The sequence below is a fragment of the Erythrolamprus reginae genome, chromosome Z (genome assembly GCF_031021105.1).
Source record: "Erythrolamprus reginae isolate rEryReg1 chromosome Z, rEryReg1.hap1, whole genome shotgun sequence".
In the NCBI taxonomy this organism is placed as follows: domain Eukaryota; kingdom Metazoa; phylum Chordata; class Lepidosauria; order Squamata; family Dipsadidae; genus Erythrolamprus; species Erythrolamprus reginae.
Genome location: NC_091963.1, coordinates 133,616,797 through 133,639,001, shown reverse-complemented (window position 1 = coordinate 133,639,001; position 22,205 = coordinate 133,616,797). Strand labels below are relative to the sequence as shown.

The 22,205-nt window shown below is 44.1% G+C and overlaps 2 protein-coding genes across 2 annotated transcripts in view; both read right to left on the bottom strand.

Annotated features, from left to right (window-relative positions):
• The window catches only part of MAMSTR (MEF2 activating motif and SAP domain containing transcriptional regulator), a 72,094-nt gene extending 64,817 nt beyond the window's left edge, over positions 1–7,277 (bottom strand). The window contains exons 1-2 of the mRNA XM_070767231.1: positions 7,240–7,277; positions 5,658–5,775 (exon numbers count right to left, since the gene is read on the bottom strand). Of these exons, the coding sequence (XP_070623332.1) occupies positions 5,658–5,712 (55 nt within the window). The 5' untranslated portion in view covers positions 5,713–5,775; positions 7,240–7,277. The remainder of the gene's footprint in view (positions 1–5,657; positions 5,776–7,239) is intronic.
• Positions 7,278–17,088: 9,811 nt separating this feature from the next.
• The window catches only part of RASIP1 (Ras interacting protein 1), a 29,525-nt gene continuing 24,408 nt past the window's right edge, over positions 17,089–22,205 (bottom strand). Inside the window, exon 12 of the mRNA XM_070729625.1 lies at positions 17,089–17,702. Coding sequence (XP_070585726.1) covers positions 17,503–17,702 — 200 coding nt within the window. The 3' untranslated portion in view covers positions 17,089–17,502. The remainder of the gene's footprint in view (positions 17,703–22,205) is intronic.

Sequence of the window (22,205 nt, the reverse complement as noted above, 5' to 3'; positions counted from 1 at the left end):
AGTTTAATTCGTTCCGGACCTGGGCTCTTAAGTCGAGCAGCTCTTATCTCGAACGACTTTTCCCCATAGGAATTAATGTAAATAATTTTAATTGGTTCCAGCCCTCAAAAAACTCACAAAGTTAGTCTAAATTATGCAGAAAGACATGTTTTTAATGAAGAAATGTACATGTACATATAAATGAATAATGAAGTTTCTTTCACTTAACTTGTAAACTTTCTTAAACTTTTAAATTTACATATGTTCAACTTCTCTGCCACCCAATCCTGTAGGACAGAGGTCCCCAACCCTTTTTGCACCAGGGACCGGCTTTAAGCGATCAAGAGAGGAATGGGTGAATGAATGGACGGAGGGTGGGAAGGAAGGAAGGAAAGAGGGAAGGGACAGGAACAGAGGAAGGAAGCAAGGAAACTTATGAAAGGGGAGAGTAAGAGAGGAATGAGTGAAGGGAGGGAGGGAGGGAAGAAGGTGGGAAGGAGAAAGAAAAGAAGAAATAGAGGAAGGGAAGGTAAAAGAGAGAAAGAAAAAGAGCAAGAAAGAAAGAAAGGGGGAAGGGACAGGAACAGAGGAAGGAAGCAAGGAAACTTATGAAAGGGGAGAGTAAGAGAGGAATGAGTGAAGGGAGGGAGGGAGGGAAGAAGGTGGGAAGGAGAAAGAAAAGAAGAAATAGAGGAAGGGAAGGTAAAAGAGAGAAAGAAAAAGAGCAAGAAAGAAAGCTGCAAGCACCCCCCCCGAGCCCCCCAAGCCGGCTGCAACCTTTTAAAACACGCGCGCCGCTTCGCAGCTGTCTCCTGAAGCCGAACGCGGAAGTTAGCGTTTGGCTTCAGGAGACAGCTCCTTGGCGCTTGTATCTCGAATTTGGGCTTGTAAGTAGAACAAAAATATCTCTCCCCTCCCAGCTCTTATCTCGAGTTGCTCTTAAGTAGAGCAGCTCTTATGTCGGGGTTCCACTGTACTCAAAATTTCACACCGGTTCTCCAGAACTGGTTAGAAGCTGCCAAAACCCACCTCTGCTGGGCACTATCAATGAAGACCATTCAGATGTTTATGAAAAAAAAACCCTCTGTTCTTGGAGACATCATATTTCTTATCACTAGAGATTGGCCAACCCAACAGAAAAGTCAGACCTCCCAGGTAAACCAGATAGGAATCATGATTAAATGAGCTAAATCTATGTTATTTTTTAATAGACTCTTGCAAACCTGAAAGTACAAATTCATTTTAACTGCTTGCTCCATTAGAGTGGCTCTTTTCTTAGTTTCATTCATTTGACCATTTGACAACGGGCTCCTTCCCCCCCTTCTCTGATTATTTCCTACCTTAATAATAATAATATTAATAATAACAACAACAGAGTTGGAAGGGATCTTGGAGGTTTTCTTGTCCAACCCCCTGCATAGGCAGGAAATCTTACACTACTTCAGACAAATGGTTATCTAATCTCTTCTTTAAAATGTCCAGTTTTGGACCATTCACAACTTCTGGAGGCAAGTTTCCCCATGGATTAATTATTCTAACTGCTCTAAATTTCTCCTTAGTTCTAAGTTGCTTCTCTCCTTGTTTAGTTTCCACCCATTGCTTCTTTTTCTATCTTCAGGTGCTTTGGAGAATAGCTTGACTCCCTCTTCTTTGTGGCAACCCATGAGATATTGGAACAGTGCTATCATGTCTCCCCTGGCTCTTCTTTTTATTAAACTAGGCATTCCTTTTCCTCTCCTTTTCTCAAGGTCACCAATGCATTCCATTACAGCTAGTAAAAGGGGCTTTTGTGAATCTTGAGAATCTTTTGTGAATCTTGAGAACTGAAGGAAATCCTTAGGTTTGAGAACCAAGGCAGACCCCTATTCTGCTTGAGGCATACCAGGAGCCAGGGGTGAAATCCAGCAGGTTCTGAGAGGTTCTGCAGAACTGATAGTGGAAATTTTGAGTAGTTCAGACAACATGCAAATACTCACTCTGACTGGTGCCAGAGTGGGGTGGGAATGAGGATTTTGTAGTATCCTTCCCCTGCCACATGCCCACTAAGATATGCCCATACAACCAGTAGGGAAAATTTTGAGTTTCACCCCTGCCAGGAGCCAACTGCGAAATTAAACTCAACATCAGTATTTTTCAATCCTGGCCATTTTAAGATGTGTGGACTTCAATTCCCAGCATCCTCCAGTTGGCATGCTAGTTGGGAAACACTGGGAATTAAAGAGGACACATTTTAAAGTGACCAATATTGAAAAACACTGCTGTAGAGTAATTATTAGAGGTGAGATCTTTGAAAATGAAAAGTGGTGGTTTTTTTCACAGCCTCCCCTCCACGTTCAAAGGCCTTTTATGAGCAATACATAAATACATGGATTGCTGGTTTCTCACTTTCAGTAAAAGTAATTCGTGATGATTCAACTTGACTTAACTCATGATGGAAGAGGGTCCTAACATGGAAGTTATACATTAATATATTCAAATTCAAGGCCAGCCTGTGCTTTAAGTAGGTAATTGACTGACAGTCGCCTACTTAAACTGATCATTTTCTTAATATTTTTTGCTCCATGCCATATTATAAATAATCAACCAGGGAAGTGTTATTTATTTATTTATTTTATTAGACTTCTATGCTGCCAATCCCAAAGTACTCACGGCATCTTATAATAAACAATATAAATACAATGAAAAGAAGTCAAATATAAAATCTAAAACAATAAAACTCTCATTCAAAACTCATGATAGAACATTCGCAACAACACACATACATACTATCATACAATTTGGCCATGATGGTTGTTAGTTTATGGCCTCCGGGCCTGCCAGAAAAGCCAGATCTTCATGGCCTTATGGAAGGCCAGTAGGGTGGGAGCAGTACGGACATCGGGGGGAAGTTGATTCCACAGAGCTGGGGCAGCCACAGAGAAGGCCCTCCTTCCAACTTGCATTGCTTAGTTGATGGAACCTGGAGGAGGCCAACTGTGTGCTCTTATTGATCTCTGGGAGATATGTGGCAAGAGATGGTCCCTTAAATAATCTGTACATGTGCAGCAGTGGGGGAATTCAATTTTTTCTACTACCGGTTCTGTGGACATGGCTTGGTGGGCATGGTGTGGCTCGGTGGGCATGGCAGGGGAAGGTACTATAAAATCTCCATTCCCTCCCCACTCCAGGGGAAGGTTACTGCAAAATATCCATTTCCTCGCAATCAGCTGGAATTTGGGAGGCAGAGAATAGATGGGGGCAGGACCAGTCAGAGGTGGTATTTACCAGTTCTCCGAACTACTCAAAATTTCCACTACCAGTTCTCCAGGACTGGTCAGAACCTGCTGAACCCCACCTCTGATCTGCAGTCTTGATTCCTGGATTGTCTATGTGATGCATTTTGACTTTTTAATTGAAACATGAACATGCATAAATCTATAATAATATGTATATGCATGGTGGTGGATGAGTTGGTTGGGGTACCTTTGGATCTGGAACATAACCATTACTGTACTTCTGTCAAGGAGCGCCAGACTTGGATATGTACAGTGGTACCTCTGCCTACAAACATCTTTACTTACAAACTTTTCTAGATAAGAACCGGGTGTTCAAGATTTTTTTGCCTCTTCTCAAGAGCTATTTTCCACTTACAAACTCGAGCCCCCGAAAAGGCAGGGAGAAGCCACTGTGGGGCCTCTCTAGGACTCCCTTGGGAGGAAACAGGGCCTCCACCCTCCCTGTGGTATCCCCAATCACGCATTATTTGCTTTTACATTGATTCCTATGGGGAAAATTGCTTCTTCTTACAAACTTTTCTACTTAAGAACCTGGTCACGGAACAAATTAAGTTCATAAGTAGAGGTACCACTCCAGTTCAAATCTTCAGTGCTTAACTTTGCAGGGCTGCTACAATCAAACTCAGCCAAAATCTCTTGCACATTTATCAGGGTGAAGTTCGATAACAATCTTTATTACAAACCAGCTGAAGTCACATTAAACACTTGATTACACTTTATAGGCATTTGATTTCCTATTATAGTTATTTATTACATGAAAGCAGTTTAAACCCATCACTTCTTCTTCCCATCTTTCCCATATTTTAATATTCCACTTCATGGTTTTGGAGAAGCTCAGTGATTCTTGGTGGTTGGGAAGGAAGCCCTGGTTCTTGGTTTCTCTCTTGCAACCACTGACTTCTCTACAGGGTTTCTATAGCAACCTTACAAAACAGGCATTATATTGGAATTCTGTTGGAATCTTGTCATCCATGGAATAGTTAAATTGTATGAACATATTACTCCACCATTATTAGAATGCTTCTAAATATGCTACAAGGCAAAAGTTGGCTCTAATTAAGTGTTGGGGGATGGAGTTTTTAAATCATTAAGAAGATGCTTTAGGTCAGATGAAACCACTGACCTTTCTAAATCATTTTTGTAAAAAGAAAATCCAGACTGGAATTGCAACTTTGCAGAATTTGGGGCAGAACCTTGTCTACCTGGAGATACCACAAATTGGTCCTCTGACCTTTTGCTACTGAGCTTTACAGTGCATTTCCTGGTGTAATAAAATATAAAGTATATTTATAACATAAATTTTGCAACATAAAAGCAGCAGGAAACAACCAAGAAAGCAGCAGGCAAAATAACTAATAGAGCAATCTGACTTACACTGCTTTTCTTATATCTTGCATAGGTATAAAGGTTTAAGCCAGTGTTTCTCAACTCTTTCAACTTTAAGATGAGTGGACTTCAACTCCAAGAATTTCCCAGCTTGCTGGCAGATGAAATCCACACATCTTAAAGTTGCAAGGTTGAGCAATATTGATTTAAATCAATCAGCCATCAATAGTTGGATTTACAAAGCCACCGTGTGCTAGTTGGGAAGTGGTTCACCAGTCCATTTGGAGAATATATAATTTGCAGCATTATTGTGATGATATCAGGATGTTGCTGATACTATTTGCTCTTCCTGCAGACTTCCCTCACCCCCATATCATGTTGTGGAAGCTGGACTAAATTGTTATAGAGTAGGAGATGCCTGGGGAAGGAGAGAAGTATTTATTTATTTATTCGATTTTTTCATGCCGCACTTCTCCTTAGACTCAGGACGGCTTACAACATATTAGCAATAGCACTTTTGAACAGAGCCAGCCTATTGCCCCCACAATCCGGCTCCTCATTTTACCCACCTCGGAAGGATGGAAGGCTGAGTCAACCTTGAGCCGGTGATGAGATTTGAACCGCTGACCTGCAGATCTAGCAGGCAGCTTTAGTGGCCTGCAGTACTACACTCTACCCACTGCGCCACCTCGGCTCACTTAAAGTAAAGCTGAGGCTTAAATACTAGGGATATTATGACCACAAATCCTCAGAATGCAAGACAGTGTTTCCCAACCTTGGCAACTTGAAGATATCTGGACTTCAACTCCCAGAATTCCCCAGCCAGCATTCGCTGGCTGAGGAATTCTGGAAGTTGAAGTCCAAATATCTTCAAGTTGCCAAGGTTGGGAAACACTGATGTAAGGCACAAAGACAAGCAAACTCCAAAAGTCAGACAAAAGTATGGTTTCATTATCTGGTGACAAAGAATGAAGAAAGTTCTTGGGGTCTCATTAGTGAAGGGATTGGGGTAGCTGGATTTCCAACCCAAAAGTTTCCTGTCTATCCAAATGACACACCAATGCTGGTCCTACCTACCAGAACGAAATCTTCTTCGAATGAGCATGGATTGTTCAGATGCCAGAAGCGTCATCTTTGGCTGCTTTCGGAGCTACAGGTCCCAACGTGAAGTAGGTCTCCCTGATGTTTGGCAACACTGGCAAGGGAAAAGGGGAAAAAAATGTGAGAAGGTGCTAGCAGTAGAGAGTGCTGTGGTTTAAGAAGGGGAGGAGGAGGAAGAAGAGGAGGAGGAGAAAGATGAAGAGGAGAAAGAAGAAGAAGAAGAGGAAGAAGAGGAGGAGAAGAGGAGGAGGAGGAAGAAGAATAGGAGGAAGAAAAGGAGGAAGAAGAAGAGGAGGATGAAGATGAAGAGGAGAAAGAATAAGAAGAGGAAGAAGAGGAGGAGAAGAGGGGGAGGAAGAATAGGAGGAAGAGGAGAAGAAGAAAAGGAGGAGGAAGAGGAAGAAGGAGGAGGAGGAGAAGGAAGATGAAGAGGAGAAAGAATAAGAAGAGGAAGAAGAGGAGGAGAAGAGGGGGAGGAAGAATAGGAGGAAGAGGAGAAGAAGAAAAGGAGGAGGAAGAGGAAGGAGGAGGAGGAGGAGGTGGTGGTGGCGGCGATTGGTGACAGGATGTAAAGAAGAGGAAGAGGAGAAATCACCTAAAAGAAAAAAAAATGTCAAGGGGTTCTTAATCTCGTCAGAAATTTCAGTAGTCTTCTTCAGCAGAGGTCATGTACCTGTAGTTTTTTTATTATTAGGCAGATTATTTGAATTTAGAATGGGTGATAGGCATTTAAATTTCCACAAAGCTGGAAGTCCAAGGGATAACTCTGAATTTTTAAAATGTTTATGATAATTATTCTCAATTGCCCAAGAAATGTTGAATTGAGACCTGTCGTGGAAATGTTTCCGGTTGGTTGGCCTACCTCCTGAGGTTGTTGTGCAGATCCAACAAGGAAAGAATCAGAAATCCCCGTTAAAAAAGGCAATGGTGAAAGAAGCAAAGGTTGCTGTAAGGATATGGTGGTGGCAGTGGTGGCAAGGACAAACCCACAACTCAGCAGTTGTGCAACTAGCAGAAAAGCAGCAGGTGGAGCAAGGCCTCATTTGGGAGATGGCAATGGAGCCAATGGCCTGGCACCCCCCCCTCCACAAGGGGCTACATCAAAATAATGATAAAAGATTTGCCCCATCAGATGAATCAACACTTTTGCAGCTTTGGGGCACCAAAGTTGCATACACACACATATATTTTTCCTAAACTGGTCTATTGGTTTCACTGGGCAAAACAAGCCAAGGAGAGGGATTCAGATGAAAGAGGGGAGGAATGGCAAATGAGGTAGTGGGCTTCACCCATTAAGTCCCTGCCTTGCCCCGGTGGAAAGTTACCAGGATATGGGTCTTTCCTGGTGAGGTTTTTTCGCCTGAACTGGTGGAAGCTTAGGAGGTGGGCTCCACCGGGCGAGCTTCTGGTGGGAAGCAACGGCTCTGCCAGTTTTGTCCCTGTTGGCCTTTGGGAGACCCCGTCAGGGATTTAGAGTGCCCACCCGGTGAGAGTGCCCGCTGGGGACGTCCCGCCCCCCTTGCAGCAGCCCCTGCCCCGAGAACGCGTCCCGGCTCACCGGAATGGTCGACGAGAGAGCGCGGCCCTCCTTCTCCTGTGGCTGCCGCTGGCTGAAGGGGCGCCCCGACGGCTTCTCGGGGAGGGTCGGTCGGTGGCGGCGGCGGCGGGAGGAGGAGGGGGAGAGCGCGCGCCTGCCTCTGCTCGCTGCCCAGGTGAGGTTGGCAGCGCCCGGCGAGCCCGGCGGCGCGGAAAGAGGCTGTCCCGAGCGCTCTGCTCCCACCCCCGGCGGCCCCCCGCACCCGGGGTCGGACGGACGCCACCGAGCCCCCCTCCCCGGCCCCGGGCAGCTGAGATGGCCCCGCGCCTCCACCCCTCCCGGCCGGTGCCACCTGCCGCGACACTCGACACCCGGAACGCGCTGCTGGCTCAGCGGGACCGGCCCCCTTTCCTCCTCCTCCGAGTCGCCCTCGTCCTTCGCTGGGCCGGGGGAGCCTGGCCGCTTCCCGAAGCAGCCCTGGGCACTCTCTTCACAGGCTCCTCTGCCTGAAGGGATCTCTCCTGCGGGATCCCCTTTACCTCAGGTGGCTCAATGCACCAAAGGCCCTGGGCCTTCGGTTCTGTAATGGGAGATGGGTGCCAAAGTATTGGCAGGGCCCTTGATGGGAGAAAGGATTCTTATCTTTTAAATTTAGGCAAGAAAAACAAAACACACAGGTACAGTATATGTGGTACATTGCTCAACAGTAGTAACTGTGAGAGGGATCTTGGAGTCCTAGTGAACAACCATTTAAATATGAGCTAGCAGTGTGCAGCAGCTGCCAAAGAAGCTAACACAGTTCTAGGTTGCATTATCAGAGGGATAGTATCAAAATCACGTGAAGTGTTAATACCACTTTATAAAGCCTTGGTAAGGCCACACTTGGAATACGGCATTCAGTTTTGGTCGCCATGACGCAAAAAGGATGTTGAGACTCTAGAAAGAGTGCAGAGAAGAGCGACAAAGATTATTAGGGGACTAGAGGCTAAGACACGTAAAGAACAGTTGCAGGAACTGGGCCTAGCTAGTTCAATTAAAAGGACCAGGGGAGATATGATAGCAGTGTTCCCACAAAAAGTGGGTTGCACAAAGAAGAGGGAGTCAACCTATTCTCCAAAGCACCTGAGAGTAGAACAAGAAGCAAGCAGTTAGAACAATTAATTAGTGGAACAATCTGCCTCCAGAAGTTGTGAATGCTCCAACATTGGAAGTTTTAAAGAAGAGACTAGATAACCATTTGTCCGAAGGGGTGTAGGGTTTCCTGCCTAAGCAGTGGGTTGGACTAGAAGACCTCCAAGGTCCCTTTTGTTGTTGTTGTTGTTGTTGTTGTTGCTGCTGCTATTATTATTATTATTATTATTATTATTATTATTATTATTATTATCATCATTATCATTATTATTATTATCCTCCCTTCACTGTTTTCCCAGGGAGCCCAGAAAAGTTTGTCTCTAGTGTGCCTGATAGGGTTGATATATAGTGGTCTTTATAATAACCACAATATCACACTCATGGACATCCCCCCCACCCACCCCACTTCTTGGAGCATGGCTGTCTGAACTAACATAGCATCTGATGTTATCTTAGGAAATCCAAATCATCTCTCGCCTTCAATGCTTCTGGTCCTTTCCCAGAGAACCAGTATGGCTGCAGTAGTTAAGATGCTGGCTTTAGAAACCAGGAGAAGTGAGTTCTAGTTTCACCTGTGGAATCAAATTTGGCTGAGTGACTTTGAGCCAATCACCAGGAGGCTGCAAGTTCTAGTCCCCCCTTTTTTCTGCAACATTTGCACCTTGGGAAGGAATGTTCATCAATTAAGAGTCCATCTGCTACCAGCGCAAAAATCCAATTTCCTTCTTTTTGCCTAATTGTGTCCTTATTCTCTCTCTCTCTCTCTCCTCCATTTCACAAGGGTTTTTTTGTGGGCAGAAAAAAGGAAGGAGAATGATGTGTGTTCATTGCCTTGAATTTGTTTCTTTCTTTGTTTATTATTTATTTATTGATTGGTTTGGGTTTGGATTTGGATGCCACCCCTCTCCAAGGACTTGGGGCGGCTCACAACATATCAAAACAATAAACAATATACATATCTTAAAAATCCAATTAATATAGCTAAAAACCTCTAATAACACTTAAAATCATTCATTCCCATTCACTTAGTGCAGTGATTTTCAACCTTTTTTGAGCCGCGGCACATTTTTTACATTTACGAAACCCTGGGGCACATTGGGGGGGGGGCGCTAAAAGAATTTTGGACAAAAAAATCCTCTCTCTCTCTTCCTCCCCTTCACTCTATTTCTTTTTCCCTCCCTCTTTCTCTCACTTTCTTTCTTTCTCTCTCTCTCCATTCCTCTTTCTTTCTCTTCCTTCCTTCCTCTTTCTTGCTCTTTCTCCTTCCCTCCTTCTCTTTCTCTCTCTCTCTTGCTTTCTTTCTCTCTCTTGTTCTCTCTCTCTCTTGCTTTCTTTCTCTCTCTCTTGCTTTCTTTCTCTCTTGCTTGCTTTCTCTCTTGCTTTCTTTCTCTCTCTCTTTCTCTCTCTCTTGCTTTCTTTCTGAGCTTCGCGGCACACCTGACCATGCCTCGCGGCACACTAGTGTGCCACGGCACACTGGTTGAAAAACACTGACTTAGTGAGACATACTACACTCGTTGGCCAGGGGACTAGAGTCTAATGGCCCCAAGCCTGGCGGCACAGATAGGTCTTTAAACTTTTATGGAAGGCGAGGAAGGTGGGGGCAGTGCGAATCTCCCCTAGGCCCCGCCAAGCAACATTGTCTAGTTGACGGGACCTGGAGAAGGCCACCTCTGTGGGACCTAATATTACTTGTAAACTCATAAGGTGGGATAAAAATCAAATAAAAATAAATAAACCCATTCAAATTCATGTTTATCTCTTTCCAAAGTCTTTTTTTAGACAAACAAACACCAAACCCAGTAATAACCTTTCAGGGGTCCTTGGAAGAAGTGAAAAACTCCATTTCCTTCCTCCCCCAAAACTCCTATCCAAAGTGATCAAGTACCTAAAGATGCTTTTTTCTTCCACAGTCCTCTCTTAAAATTCTTCTTCAGAGTCTCGGAGATCCCACGCAGAGGTTGCTGCTCAGAAATGATTTGGCTTTACATCCTTAAACATGTAAAGCCTGCCGGAGTTCCTTACAAAATTCTTCAGAGGTGAAGGGCTTTCCTGTGGAGGAACTTATAAATCAGCAGAGAAGTATATGGTATTATCCTAGGGGTGTTTAATTGCATAATTTCTCATCCGAGTTAGAGTTTTTGGAAGATTTGCTAATAGCTGCTTAGAAGAAACAGTTTTGGAATGAAAAGGCTTGGATATTTCATCTCCAAGTTGAAAATATTCTGCTTGTCCTTGGGGAGGTTTAGATCTTTATTGAATATTCAAAGACCAGAATTTATTGTCAGGAAAGCAAACACTTTTCTCTTTGAGACTTTTTCAGAGATTCCCCCTGTCCTCACACCTCCTTTTATACAAGGTTTGCAATCCTCTGGAGGAATGGTCATCCCTCGGAGTCCACCTCCTGTCATCCAATTTCCCCCTTTTTGCCTAATTGTGTCATAAAAGTTCTCATAGCTTCTTCCATGCCATTAACACCGAACTAATTCTCCATTAAATTGTAAAGCTTTTTCCTTGGTGCCTCTGGCCATGTGGCTTGCCAAAGTGTTACCTCACTCTAAGAACCATCTCTGGCCTTTGAATGGCTTGCCAGGGGCTACCCTTCAAAAGCAGGAGGCGAGACTTATCGCAAAGAAATGAAAGGTGACTTTGATTTCATTTCATTTCTTAAGGGTAGTTAATCTTGATGAGATCATTTTTAATAGTTGGGCTTTTAATCATTTCCTTATTTGGGCAGCAAGGTTGGAGGCATCTATGAAGCCTCAGATGGCTAGCCCCAGCAGGTTCACTTTATTCTCCCTTAATTGTCTTTTCAAAAAAATAGGTTAAATCTGAACTGATGGTTTCCAAACCTTTGCAAGTTTCCTTGCTCTGTTAGCCCCTTCCTTCCTTCCTTCCTTCCTTCCTTCCTTCCTTCCTTCCTTCCTCCCTCCCTCCCTCCCTTCTTTCCTTTCTTTCTTTCCTTCTTTCTTTCCTTTCTTCCTTCCTCCCTCCCTCCCTCCCTCCCTTCTTCTTTCCTTTCTTTCTTTCCTTCTTTCTTTCCTTCCTTCCTTCCTTCTTTCCTTTCTTTCTTTTCTTTCTTTCCTTCTCCCCTCCCTCCTCTGTAATCCCCACTTATTGCATAAAAGTCAAATCTACATGCAGCCTCAGCTTTTGAGATGCCACACACTGATTTCTGCATCTCAACCTAGTGGAAACGGGTGCGAGGGGAGACTTGCTGAAGTCTGGCTAGGCCAGGGGTAGGCAGAGTTGGCTCTTCTATGACTTGTGAACTTCAACTCCCAGAATTCCTGAGCTAGAATGATTGGCTCAGGAATTCTGGGAGTTGAAGTCCACATGTCATAGAAGAATCACTTTGCCTACCCCTGGGCTAGGCTATGCACTATGGCAGGAGTGAAATACAGCAGGTTCTGTCAGATGCTGGAGAACTGGTAGCGGAAATATTGAGAAGTTTGGAGAACCAACAAGCACCACCTCTGGCTGGCCCCAAAATGGGTTGGGAACAGATTTTGCAGTGTCCTTCCCAAGTCTAGGAAGCCAGGCCCACAGAACCGGTAGTAAAAAATAATTGGACTTCACCACTGACCACATGCCAGGGACAGTGTCTCAGAAAGTGGGGATGGTGTAAGGAGATAGGAAGAACACTGGTAGTCTGATATATGACCATAATTGAGCCTTCAATTTCAGTCATAAGTCACGGCGATCATTATATGAGTCACTACATGATTGTGACTGATTTTACAACATTTTCTTTTAGTTGTTAAGTGAATGTGGCAATTGTAAAATGAACAGCTGTGGCTGGTAAGTGAATACTGTGATCATTCAGCAAACCTATCGTTCGCTTTGGCATTTATTATTTTTGATAATATTTATTTTCAGTTTCTAGCAAACACATCATAAATTGTGATCAGTTGTGTGCAAAGGGTCCCAGGCATCATAATTTTGAACACAAGACACAAGCACAGGTAAAATTTTGTGAGGAGAAGGAGGCGCGCGTGAGATTTTAGTGATTATTTTGCTTCCACAAATGCACAGAAGCAAAAAATTGCCAAGATCACACACACTTGTGCATCCCCCAGCTAGAGTTTGCTTCCTGTGTTTGTGCAGAAGCAAAATCTCACTTGGGCACGCACAAACACACACATGTCAGAGACCCAAAGCTGAACATCAGTGCACCAGTGGCAGCAGTAGCATCAAACCCCGCCTAGGCAGATTCCTCTTATCTTTTCCTATCAATGCACTGGGTGAGCATTGCATCGTTTCGTGCACACACACTTGTGACCCATAGTGCAATTTTGCTTCCACACATGCACAGAGCGACTGTTTTCCTTCTGTGCATGTTCAGACAGCTGAAAAATCACCAAAAATTAGGGAAAAAAGATGGCAGCGGCATGGACCGGCAAAGACTGGAGCCATCACGCCAAAATTGCACAATCGGCGGGCCACTACCGGCACAGCATATGGGACCGCACTGTTAGGAACCCACCTCTGAGCTGAAGAACAAAACTAAAAACAAAGCAGGGAGGAAGGGCAGTTGGAACCCCAGGATTCTAAAACAGGTGATAATGCAGGTGATATTCGACTTATGACCGCTCTTGAGTCCAATGTTTTTGTGGCTAAATGAGACGTTCATTAGGGGAACTTTGCCCTGTTTCACGACCTTGGGTGCCTCAGTTGTTAAGTGAGTAACATAGTTATTAAATGAATCTGGCTTCCCCATTGACTTTGCTCGTTATAAGGTCCCCCACTCGGTTAAAGACCTCGGTATACTAATAACAAAAGACTTAAGGGCCAAAGCCCACTGCAACAACATACCCAAGGAGGCTTCAAGAGTTGTAAACACAGTTATTAAATGAATCTGGCTTCCCCATTGACTTTGCTCGTTGTAAGGTCCCCCACTCGGTTAAGGACCTCGGTATACTAATAACAAAAGACTTAAGGGCCAAAGCCCACTGCAACAATATACCCAAGGAGGCTTCAAGAGTTGTAAACCTAATCCTACGTAGCTTCCACTCTGGCAATCTCACACTACTTACCAGGGCTTACAAAACTTTGGCCAGACCCATCCTCAAATACAGCTCATCCATTTGGAACCCATATCTCATCTCAGACATTAACACCCTTGAAAATGTCCAAAGATACTTCACCAGAAGCGCCCTTCATTCCTCCACTCGAAATAGAATACCCTACGAAACTAGACTTTCAATCCTGGGCCTAGAAAGTTTAGAACTAAGACACCTTAAACAAGATATAAGTATTGCCCACAAGATCATATGCTGCAACGTCCTGCCTGTCGGCGACTACTTCAGCTTCAACCACAACAACACAAGAGCACACAACAGATTTAAACTTAGTATTAACCGCTCCAAACTTGGCTGTAAAAAATATGACTTCAGTAACCGAGTTGTCGAAGCGTGGAACTCATTACCGGACTCCATAGTGTCATCCCCAAATCCCCAACACTTTACCCTTGGATTATCCACGGGTTGACCTATCCAAATTCCTAAGAGGTCGGTAAGGGGCGAGTACAAGTGCACTAGAGTGCCTTCAATCCCTTGTCCTATTGCTCTCCTATATCTCCCATGCCTTTCTTCTATTCCTATATCTTTTCTTCTATTCTTTCATTGATATGTTCTATTACTATATCTTCTATTCTTTCTTAGATATATTTTACTATGAGTATCTCCTCTATAACCTTCAGCATGTATTTTACTATGTGTATACCCCCTAATCCCTCATTGTGTATTGTACAAAATCAAATCAATCAATCAATCAATCATGGGACCATGGGCATGCTGCGACAGCCAAAAAACAGCCCTAAGTCACTTTGTACAGTGCCGTTGTGACTTTGAACAGTCACTAAATGAACTGTTGTTGAGTGGGGAATGACTAGCTTTATTGAAACTTGATCCCTGGAGCTTTATTGCCAGGGGGCGGTTGCAACACTGTGCTTCAAGTCGGTCCCCCGAGACGTTTGTTAATTCTTTGCAGGCTTCATGCCCCCACTCCCCTTGGCAGGGAAGAAAATATACTTTGGAAGGACATCATGTTGTATTTATACCTCCAAAGTTTTTTCTCCTTACAAAATGGTGGACGCAGGGGCACTGAGTTTAGACGGCCCTTCTGGTGGACAGGGCAATCCCCTTCTCACAAAAACGGCTGCCCACCACGCCAAAGCTGTCCTCCTCAGAGCAGACCCGGTGAAACCCAGAGCAAATGGTGAGGGTCTTGCTAGGTTGCCTTTGCCCTTTCCCATCCGCTACTGTCAGGCCACAGGCAGTGTTTCTTCACACAACAGGTGTCACCTGTTGCCAGCTGTCTGAGGCCCGCGCTGGATTTCACTGACGTGGCGGATCAGGTTCTGATCAGGGTATTTAAAGTCAGACACGCTTGCTGCCCTGCGTCCCCGCTTGGGCCCTGCCCCTTGGCACCACCTATGCCCCACCTTCCCCCAGAGCTGCACTTGCAGCCTGCCTGTGTGGTTGTTTCTGTGTCTCTCCTCTGACAATGCCGACCTGACAGGACAGAAGATGAAACCTACAGGTGAACAACACTGACCCCTCCTGGCCGTGTGTAAAAAAGGCATCTCTCCTCGTACTTTGATGGAAAACTGGGGAAGTGTGTCTGTGTATAGATGTATGTGTGTGTGTGTGTGTGTGTTTGCATGTGTTTATAAGAGCACACAGGCATTCATAGGTAGTGAGAGAGAAGACAAGGCAAGACTTCTTTTATCTTTTCAGTATTGCTTTCTGCAGCTCTCATTTCATAATCTGTTTTGGACTCAAATATACGCATTTCCAGGTAAAAAATATAGACAACGGCGAAGGGTTTACCCATGTATAAACCTGTTTTTCCTCTTGAGATTCACATAGTCTACGGAGAGGGGCGGCATACAAATCTAATTAATAATAATAATAGCCAGGAGCCATGTCTTTTTACTTTTAGATAATCCTTGACTTATGACCAGATGCTTAGCAATTGTCTGAAACAGTGGCAGGTTGCACTTGCCTGCAAGTGGGTGCGCTCTATGCATATCCTCTTCATTTGGCTGCAGCCATGCGTGTGTTCCTTGTGCAATTTTTCTTCCGCACATACACAGGAAGCAAAAATGTGCTGAAATCTCATGAGGGGATGCTCACATATATGCACATGCACAGTAGCAAAAATTAACCAAAATCTCTCGTTCACAAGTGTCCCCTTGTGAGATTTTGTTTCTGCGCATGCACAGAAAGCAAAAAAGACAAAAAATTGAATAAAAAATATGGAGGTGTCCAACGGACTGGCACTGAAGCTGTCACACACAAATTGTGCAATCTGGCTGCCGCTACTGGATGCGGAGTTGCCTACTGCAGCAGTAAGAACCCACCACTGGTCTGAAGTTACAAGAGTCTCTGGGAGTACTTACGATCTGGTTCCAAATTTCCCACAGTTGCCCTCTCCCCACAGTCACATTTTTGCATGTCAGGTGTTCAGCAATCAACTTGCATTTATGGCCATTTGCAGTATCCTCCAATCATGTGACTGTTTTATGATTTATGATTTATGATTTGTAGAAAACCAACATTTACTTCCACATTTTAGCAAAATATGGTGTTTAGTCAACAACTTCCACAAAAAATGTCATGAAATAAGGTTGGTCAAGTAAGTGACCCACTTTATAATCATCACAACTTTCCGGTTGTAAGTTGAGGACTACTTGCCCTTTAATGAGGAAGATGGTTATGTTGACACACATCGCACATGCACACTGGCCCACCACTTTTGCAGCCCAGTTCCAGCCTTAGGGATTGGGGACCTCTGATCTATGTCTTTGTGTGAGATGCCTTGCCCACATGGTCCCTCTCTCCAAAGAATGAGGCTGTGGACAAGCCAGACCATGATTCAGAATTAAAACTCCTGATTTACTGAATTGGCCCCGATCATTTCTTTCACCTGGATTTTCTTCTATAATTGCGAGTTCTGGTCCTGCCATCGATGTATAAGGTGTCTGGATGACTTTGGGCCAAGCCATTCTCTCCCAGCCCAACTCACTCCACAGGGTTGTTGATATGAGGCAGGTACGCTGGATATGTTTGGCACTTCAGGTTCTATGTTAAAATAATGAGGGAGGGATATAAATAAAATAATAAAACAAGTAATGTATGTGGTGAACTGTTCTGGATTTCCTGCCTTGGCTGCCATATCCTTGGTGCAAAGCCATCGTAGCAAGGGCTACTCTAAACCACCCTTCAGCACGACTGCTTCACTGGGAGCTTCGTTGGACATCCAGAGAGGGGAGGGGCATGAGCTCATAGGTCTTCCCCAGGCTCAGATTACAGAGATTAATTCCAGGCACAGCCGTGAAACTGATGCTATTGACAAAGATAGCACACTTGCGGTCTGGGACAATGGAAAAGAGGCACGTCCCAGCGATAGTAAACTTCCACCAGACACCAAAGAACAGCATGCTGAATCTTTACAAAAAGTTTCACATTAAGGACAGACAGCCCCATCAAACCCAAGTCAACATACTTTGGGGCAGTGTTTCTAAACCTTGGAAGCTTTAAGACGTGGACTTTTAACTCTCAAAATTTCCCAGATTTCCTGGCTGGTCAAGTCCACACATCTTAAAGTGGCCAAGGTTCAGAAACACTGTCCTATGAGGGTCTATAGTAGCTAGAATACATTTCTTCCAGTTGTCCCGATTCCAACATTCTGGGTAATATAGTTGCTAACTGCCACCCTAAAACACTCAATTCATTTGTTTCAGATAATCATTTTATTGCAAGGGGGGAAAAGAAGAATACAGTACATAGTTTGCTACAAACAATATTATCCGAGGCCCCAAATAATAGCCTAGGGTTGAGGTTGGTCCTCTTTCAAAGACATTTCCAGATTGCTCCTTGAAGTCAGCACTTGCCACCAGATGGCATGGCTGCAAAGCTGGAACGGAAGCCAAAGAATTTATTCTTTCTGACCTTGGACACCAGGGCAACTGCTGGTCTTCCCAGACCATTCTGCATGCAAAGAAGCAAGAGCTATTTCAGGTGATTCTGCATTTCCCAGAATCGGATCGAGAGTTTCTATCCAGCCTGACCCACCGGAGTCTGTTTTGTTGAAAATAACTTTTTGAGGTCAAAGCACCATCTTGAATGTTGGCATCGACGCCTCTTTTCATTGGCAGAGATCCAGCCCATACACCGCTCTCTGATTGGCTGGAAGAGATTCACGCTCCAGCTCCCAAAGAAAACGGCGTAAGCGGACCAGTTGGCGATGGAGATTGTCATCTAGCACCGGCTCTGACAGACGCAGGCGGAAGCCATCGCATGGAAGAATGAGGGGAGGGTGGTCGGTGAAACTCTCAAATATATCACCTGGAGGGAATAAGGATGATGAAAAGAGAGAAGTTAATGGTTATTTATTTATTTAGCGTATAGCGATGTTACTGCTAACCCACATTCTGTAAAAGACCTTGGAATACTAATATCGAATGACCTAAGTGCTAACGCCCACTGCAACAATATCGCCAAAAAAGCTTCTAGAGTTGTTAACCTGATCCTATGCAGCTTTCGCTCAGGCAATCTCACACTACTCACAAGAGCCTACAAAACTTTTGCCAGACCCATCCTAGACTACTGCTCATCTGTCTGGAACCCATACCACATCTTAGACATCAACACCCTTGAAAATGTCCAAAGATATTTCACCAGAAGAGCCCTTCACTCCTCCACTCGAAACAGAATATCCTACGAAAATAGACTAACAATCCTGGGCCTAGAAAGCCTAGAACTACGGCGCCTAAAACATGACTTGAGTATTGCCCACAAGATCATATGCTGCAATGTCCTACCAGTCAATGACTACTTCAACTTCAACTTCAACTTCAACTGCAATAACACAAGAGCACACAACAGATTCAAACTTAATATGAACCGCGCCAAACTTGACTGTAAAAAATATGATTTCAACAATCGAGTTATCGAAGCGTGGAACTCATTACCGGACTCAATTGTGTCAACACCTAACCTCCAACACTTCTCCCTTAGACTCTCCACGATTGACCTCTCCAGATTTCTAAGAGACCAGTAAGGGGCGTACATAAGTGCACTGGTGTGCCTTTCGTCCTCTGTCCAATTGTCTCTCCTTTCTCTCACCTATCTTATATATTCTCTTCCTTTCATATATCCTCTCCTCTAAGTTCACTTTCACCCTCTTTTATATTATCACATGTCTATTTTTCTTCCTATGTATCTGTGTATTGGACAAATGAATAAATAAATAAATAAATACATCATCCAGGAGACTATAATGCTAGTAGTTTGACTGCCTAAGACCGTTAGCCCTGTTTGGTTCACGCTCACACGCTTTCCAAGGTGTGCCACAGGGGTCGAGCTACCGTGTTTCCCCGAAAGTAAGACAGTGTCTTACTTTCTTTTTATCCCCAAAAGCCCCACTATGTCTTACTTTTGGGGTATGTCTTATATTGGAAAAAAATTGTCGAATTTTTTGTTTTAACCATAAAATTAACATTTAGACACGGTGACGTATGGAGGGGGGGCGGCGCGGAAGTGGGCAGGAGGCGGCGCTCATTAAGATCAGAGGGAGGTGGCAGACGTGGCGACGTATGGAGAGGGGGACGGCGCAGGCGTGGGCAGGAGGCGGCGCTCATTTGGATCAGACGGAGGCGGCAGACGCGGTGATGTATGGAGGGGGGGCGGCGCGGAAGTGGGCAGGAGGCGGTGCGCAGCTAGATGAGAGGGAGGCGGCAATATCCCCGTGTTTCCCCGAAAGTAAGACATATGTCTTACTTTCGGGGTATGGCTTATATTAGCCGACCCCCCTGAAACCCCCGATACGTCTTACAATCGGGGGTGTCTTACTATCGGGGAAACAGGGTAGCTCTGCACAAGAAAGGAACAGGAGTAGCTTTCCTAGGCTCCCCTTCCTCCACTGAAGGTGGCTTACGAATGGGTTCACAATCGGGAAAGTTCAATGCCAGCAGGATTCTAACCCTCTGCATAAAGCATCAGCTCACCTCATCACCGAAGTGGTTCCTATTTATTTCCTCACATATAACATGCTTTCAAACTGCTAAGTGGACAGAAGATGAAAGAAGCGATGCCACACAGTACTAATCCTCAAACAGTTGGGGCAAAGACCGTTTCCCTAGAGGAGAATCCTTAAATCATGACTATTATCCCACCCAAAGTACCCCAAGTATCTTTCAAATATTATTATTTGTACTCCCGACTTGACTTTCCACCCGTTTTGCACATAAGTAGGAGATAAGAAAGGAAGAGGAAAAACATTAAATCAAACACCTGCTTTATAGGTTTTGTCATGATCTGCTGTACCCATACCAATGACTGAATTGGTGTTAACGAGATGATATTTCAAGAGGGCTGATTTCTCACTAGAGGCAATGTTTCTGTTCTTCACATTTTTCATCTCTCTATCCTGGGTTGACTTTAATATCCACATCCCAGTTTTGGGGGGGTGAAATAATTCCAGAGAAAGAGAAAGGAGAAATCCAGATTAGAGTTGAATGAAAAGAGACACATGAATGCAGAAGAAAAGCTTCACCTGGTGAATTGCTACCTGGCATGCACTACCCAGTCATTCTGGGTCAGCATGAATCAGAGCCATTGTAACATTTTTTGTTAACCCCAATGCCAGCTCCTGTTCTGTTCTCCATAGCTGATGAATGGTTCTGTGCTCATCAGAGTGTGTGCTTCTCATAGGCAAGCCTTTTTTTGTCCTTCAGCTTTGCTGATGGCTTCTTTCAATCCGTAGATTCAACCTGCCATCAAAGAATAGCATGGGTCTGGCTTTGGACTTCAGCCTGGGCTTCCCTAGCTTGGTTGCTTTGCCTCTTTCCTGACACAATATATATCTGGGCATCTCCAAGATAAATAATATGACACATGAAAACTTTTATATGTTTATAATACACACACACACACACACGTAGTATGATGGCCTAGATGTGAAAATGCTTGTGTCTCACTTGGAAGGTTGAGAGTTCAATTCTAGGCAGTGACAGATGTTTCTCTATCAGGGTGTAAAGAGAAAATACCTGTTGCAAACTCTGCTTAGGCATTAGGAAGGGCATCCGGCCAGTAAATAAAGCCCTTCATGACATCGGACCAGAATATCTCCGGGACCGCCTTCTGCCGCATGAATCCCAGCGACTGATTAGGTCCCACAGAGTTGACCTTCTCTGGGTCCCGTCGACTAAACAATGTCGTTTGGCAGGTCCCAGGGGAAGAGCCTTCTCTGTGGTGGCCCCGACTCTCTGGAACCAGCTCCCCCTGGAGATTAGAACTGCCCCCACCCTCCTTGCCTTCCATAAACTCCTTAAAACTCACCTCTGCCGCCAGGCATGGGGGAATTGAGATATCTCCCCCGGGCCTATACAATTTATGTATGGTATGTTTGTGTGTATGTTTGATTAATGGGGTTTTTTAAAATGTTTTTTAAATTATTAGATTTGTTATGAATTGTTCTATTGCTGTTGTGAGCCGCCCTGAGTCTACAGAGAGGGGCGGCATACAAATCTAACAAATAAAATAAATAAATTAAAAAATGCTAAACTCCATTCAATTGCCCCGAATCAAGGGATTACAGGTTCATTAATCTTTACTGCATTGTAAATCACCCAAATTGCTTTGGATAGAAAGATGGGAGTCATATAAATTGTGATGGACATGGGGCAGAAATAGCCCTGGAGAAAAGGGAGACAGCCCAGTCCTTGTTAGTATAACTAACTATTTTTTTTACACGGGAGACCTGAAATTACCACATTGCTGAGCAAACAACTTTAGCCACAAGGGCTGGGAAATGCTTGAAACAGACAAACATTTGAAAGCTGGACAAGAGTCAGTTCAGGCTACCTCCATATTTTCCAGTTACAGCAGGAAAATAATGGGGGTGCCACATCTGGATGAAAAGATACATTTCACTGTGCTGTTCTAGATGAATAATGAAAAACAGGCTGCCTTCTTCCCAAGATAAAATATTCTACCCTGCTCTTCTCTGCCTTGATGGAACCTTGAAAAAGAGACGATCATGTCGAAAAACAGGGAAAGAGAGATGTGGCAGGACTGAAAGAAACTGAGAAAATAAAGCACCAGTAAAGAACGCAAAGGCTGAGAGAGAAATAAGTGTGTGACCAGAAGAGGAAAGTGTGCCCCCACCCCGCAGCACCCACAAAACACACCTTTGATCCTATTTAGAATCAAACACATCTAAAAGAATGGATGTCAGACTTTAGAGACTTTGAGGCTGTGAGGAGGTAGCATGGGCTTAAGGAAAAGAACATTATTTCTATAGGGGGCGTACATAAGTGCACTGGTGTGCCTTTCGTCCCCTGTCCAATTGTCTTTCCTTTCTCTCACTTATCATATATATTTTCTTTCTTTCATATATCCTCTCCTCTAAGTTCACTTTACCCTTATATATACAGTGTTCCTTCGATTTTCGCGGGTTCGAACTTTGCAAATAGCCTATACTGTACCACGGTTTTTCAAAAAATATTAATTAAAAAATAGTTTGCAGTTTTTTTTCTATACCACGGTTTTTCCCACCCAATGACATCATACATCATCGCCAAACTAATAACTTTTGCAAATAAATAACAAAAAAAAATATTGTTAATACCGGTAAATAATTATGTTTATAAATATCAGGATCACTAAGTGTTTTATTCAATGGTGAGTACCAGTAATAATGGTGAGTAAATGGTTGCTAAGGGAATGGGAAATGGTAATTTAGAGTTTAAAGTGTTAGGGGATGGCTTGTAATACTGTCCATAGGCAAAAATGGTGTATTTACTTCCGCATCTCTACTTTGCGCAAATTCAACTTTCGCGGGCGGTC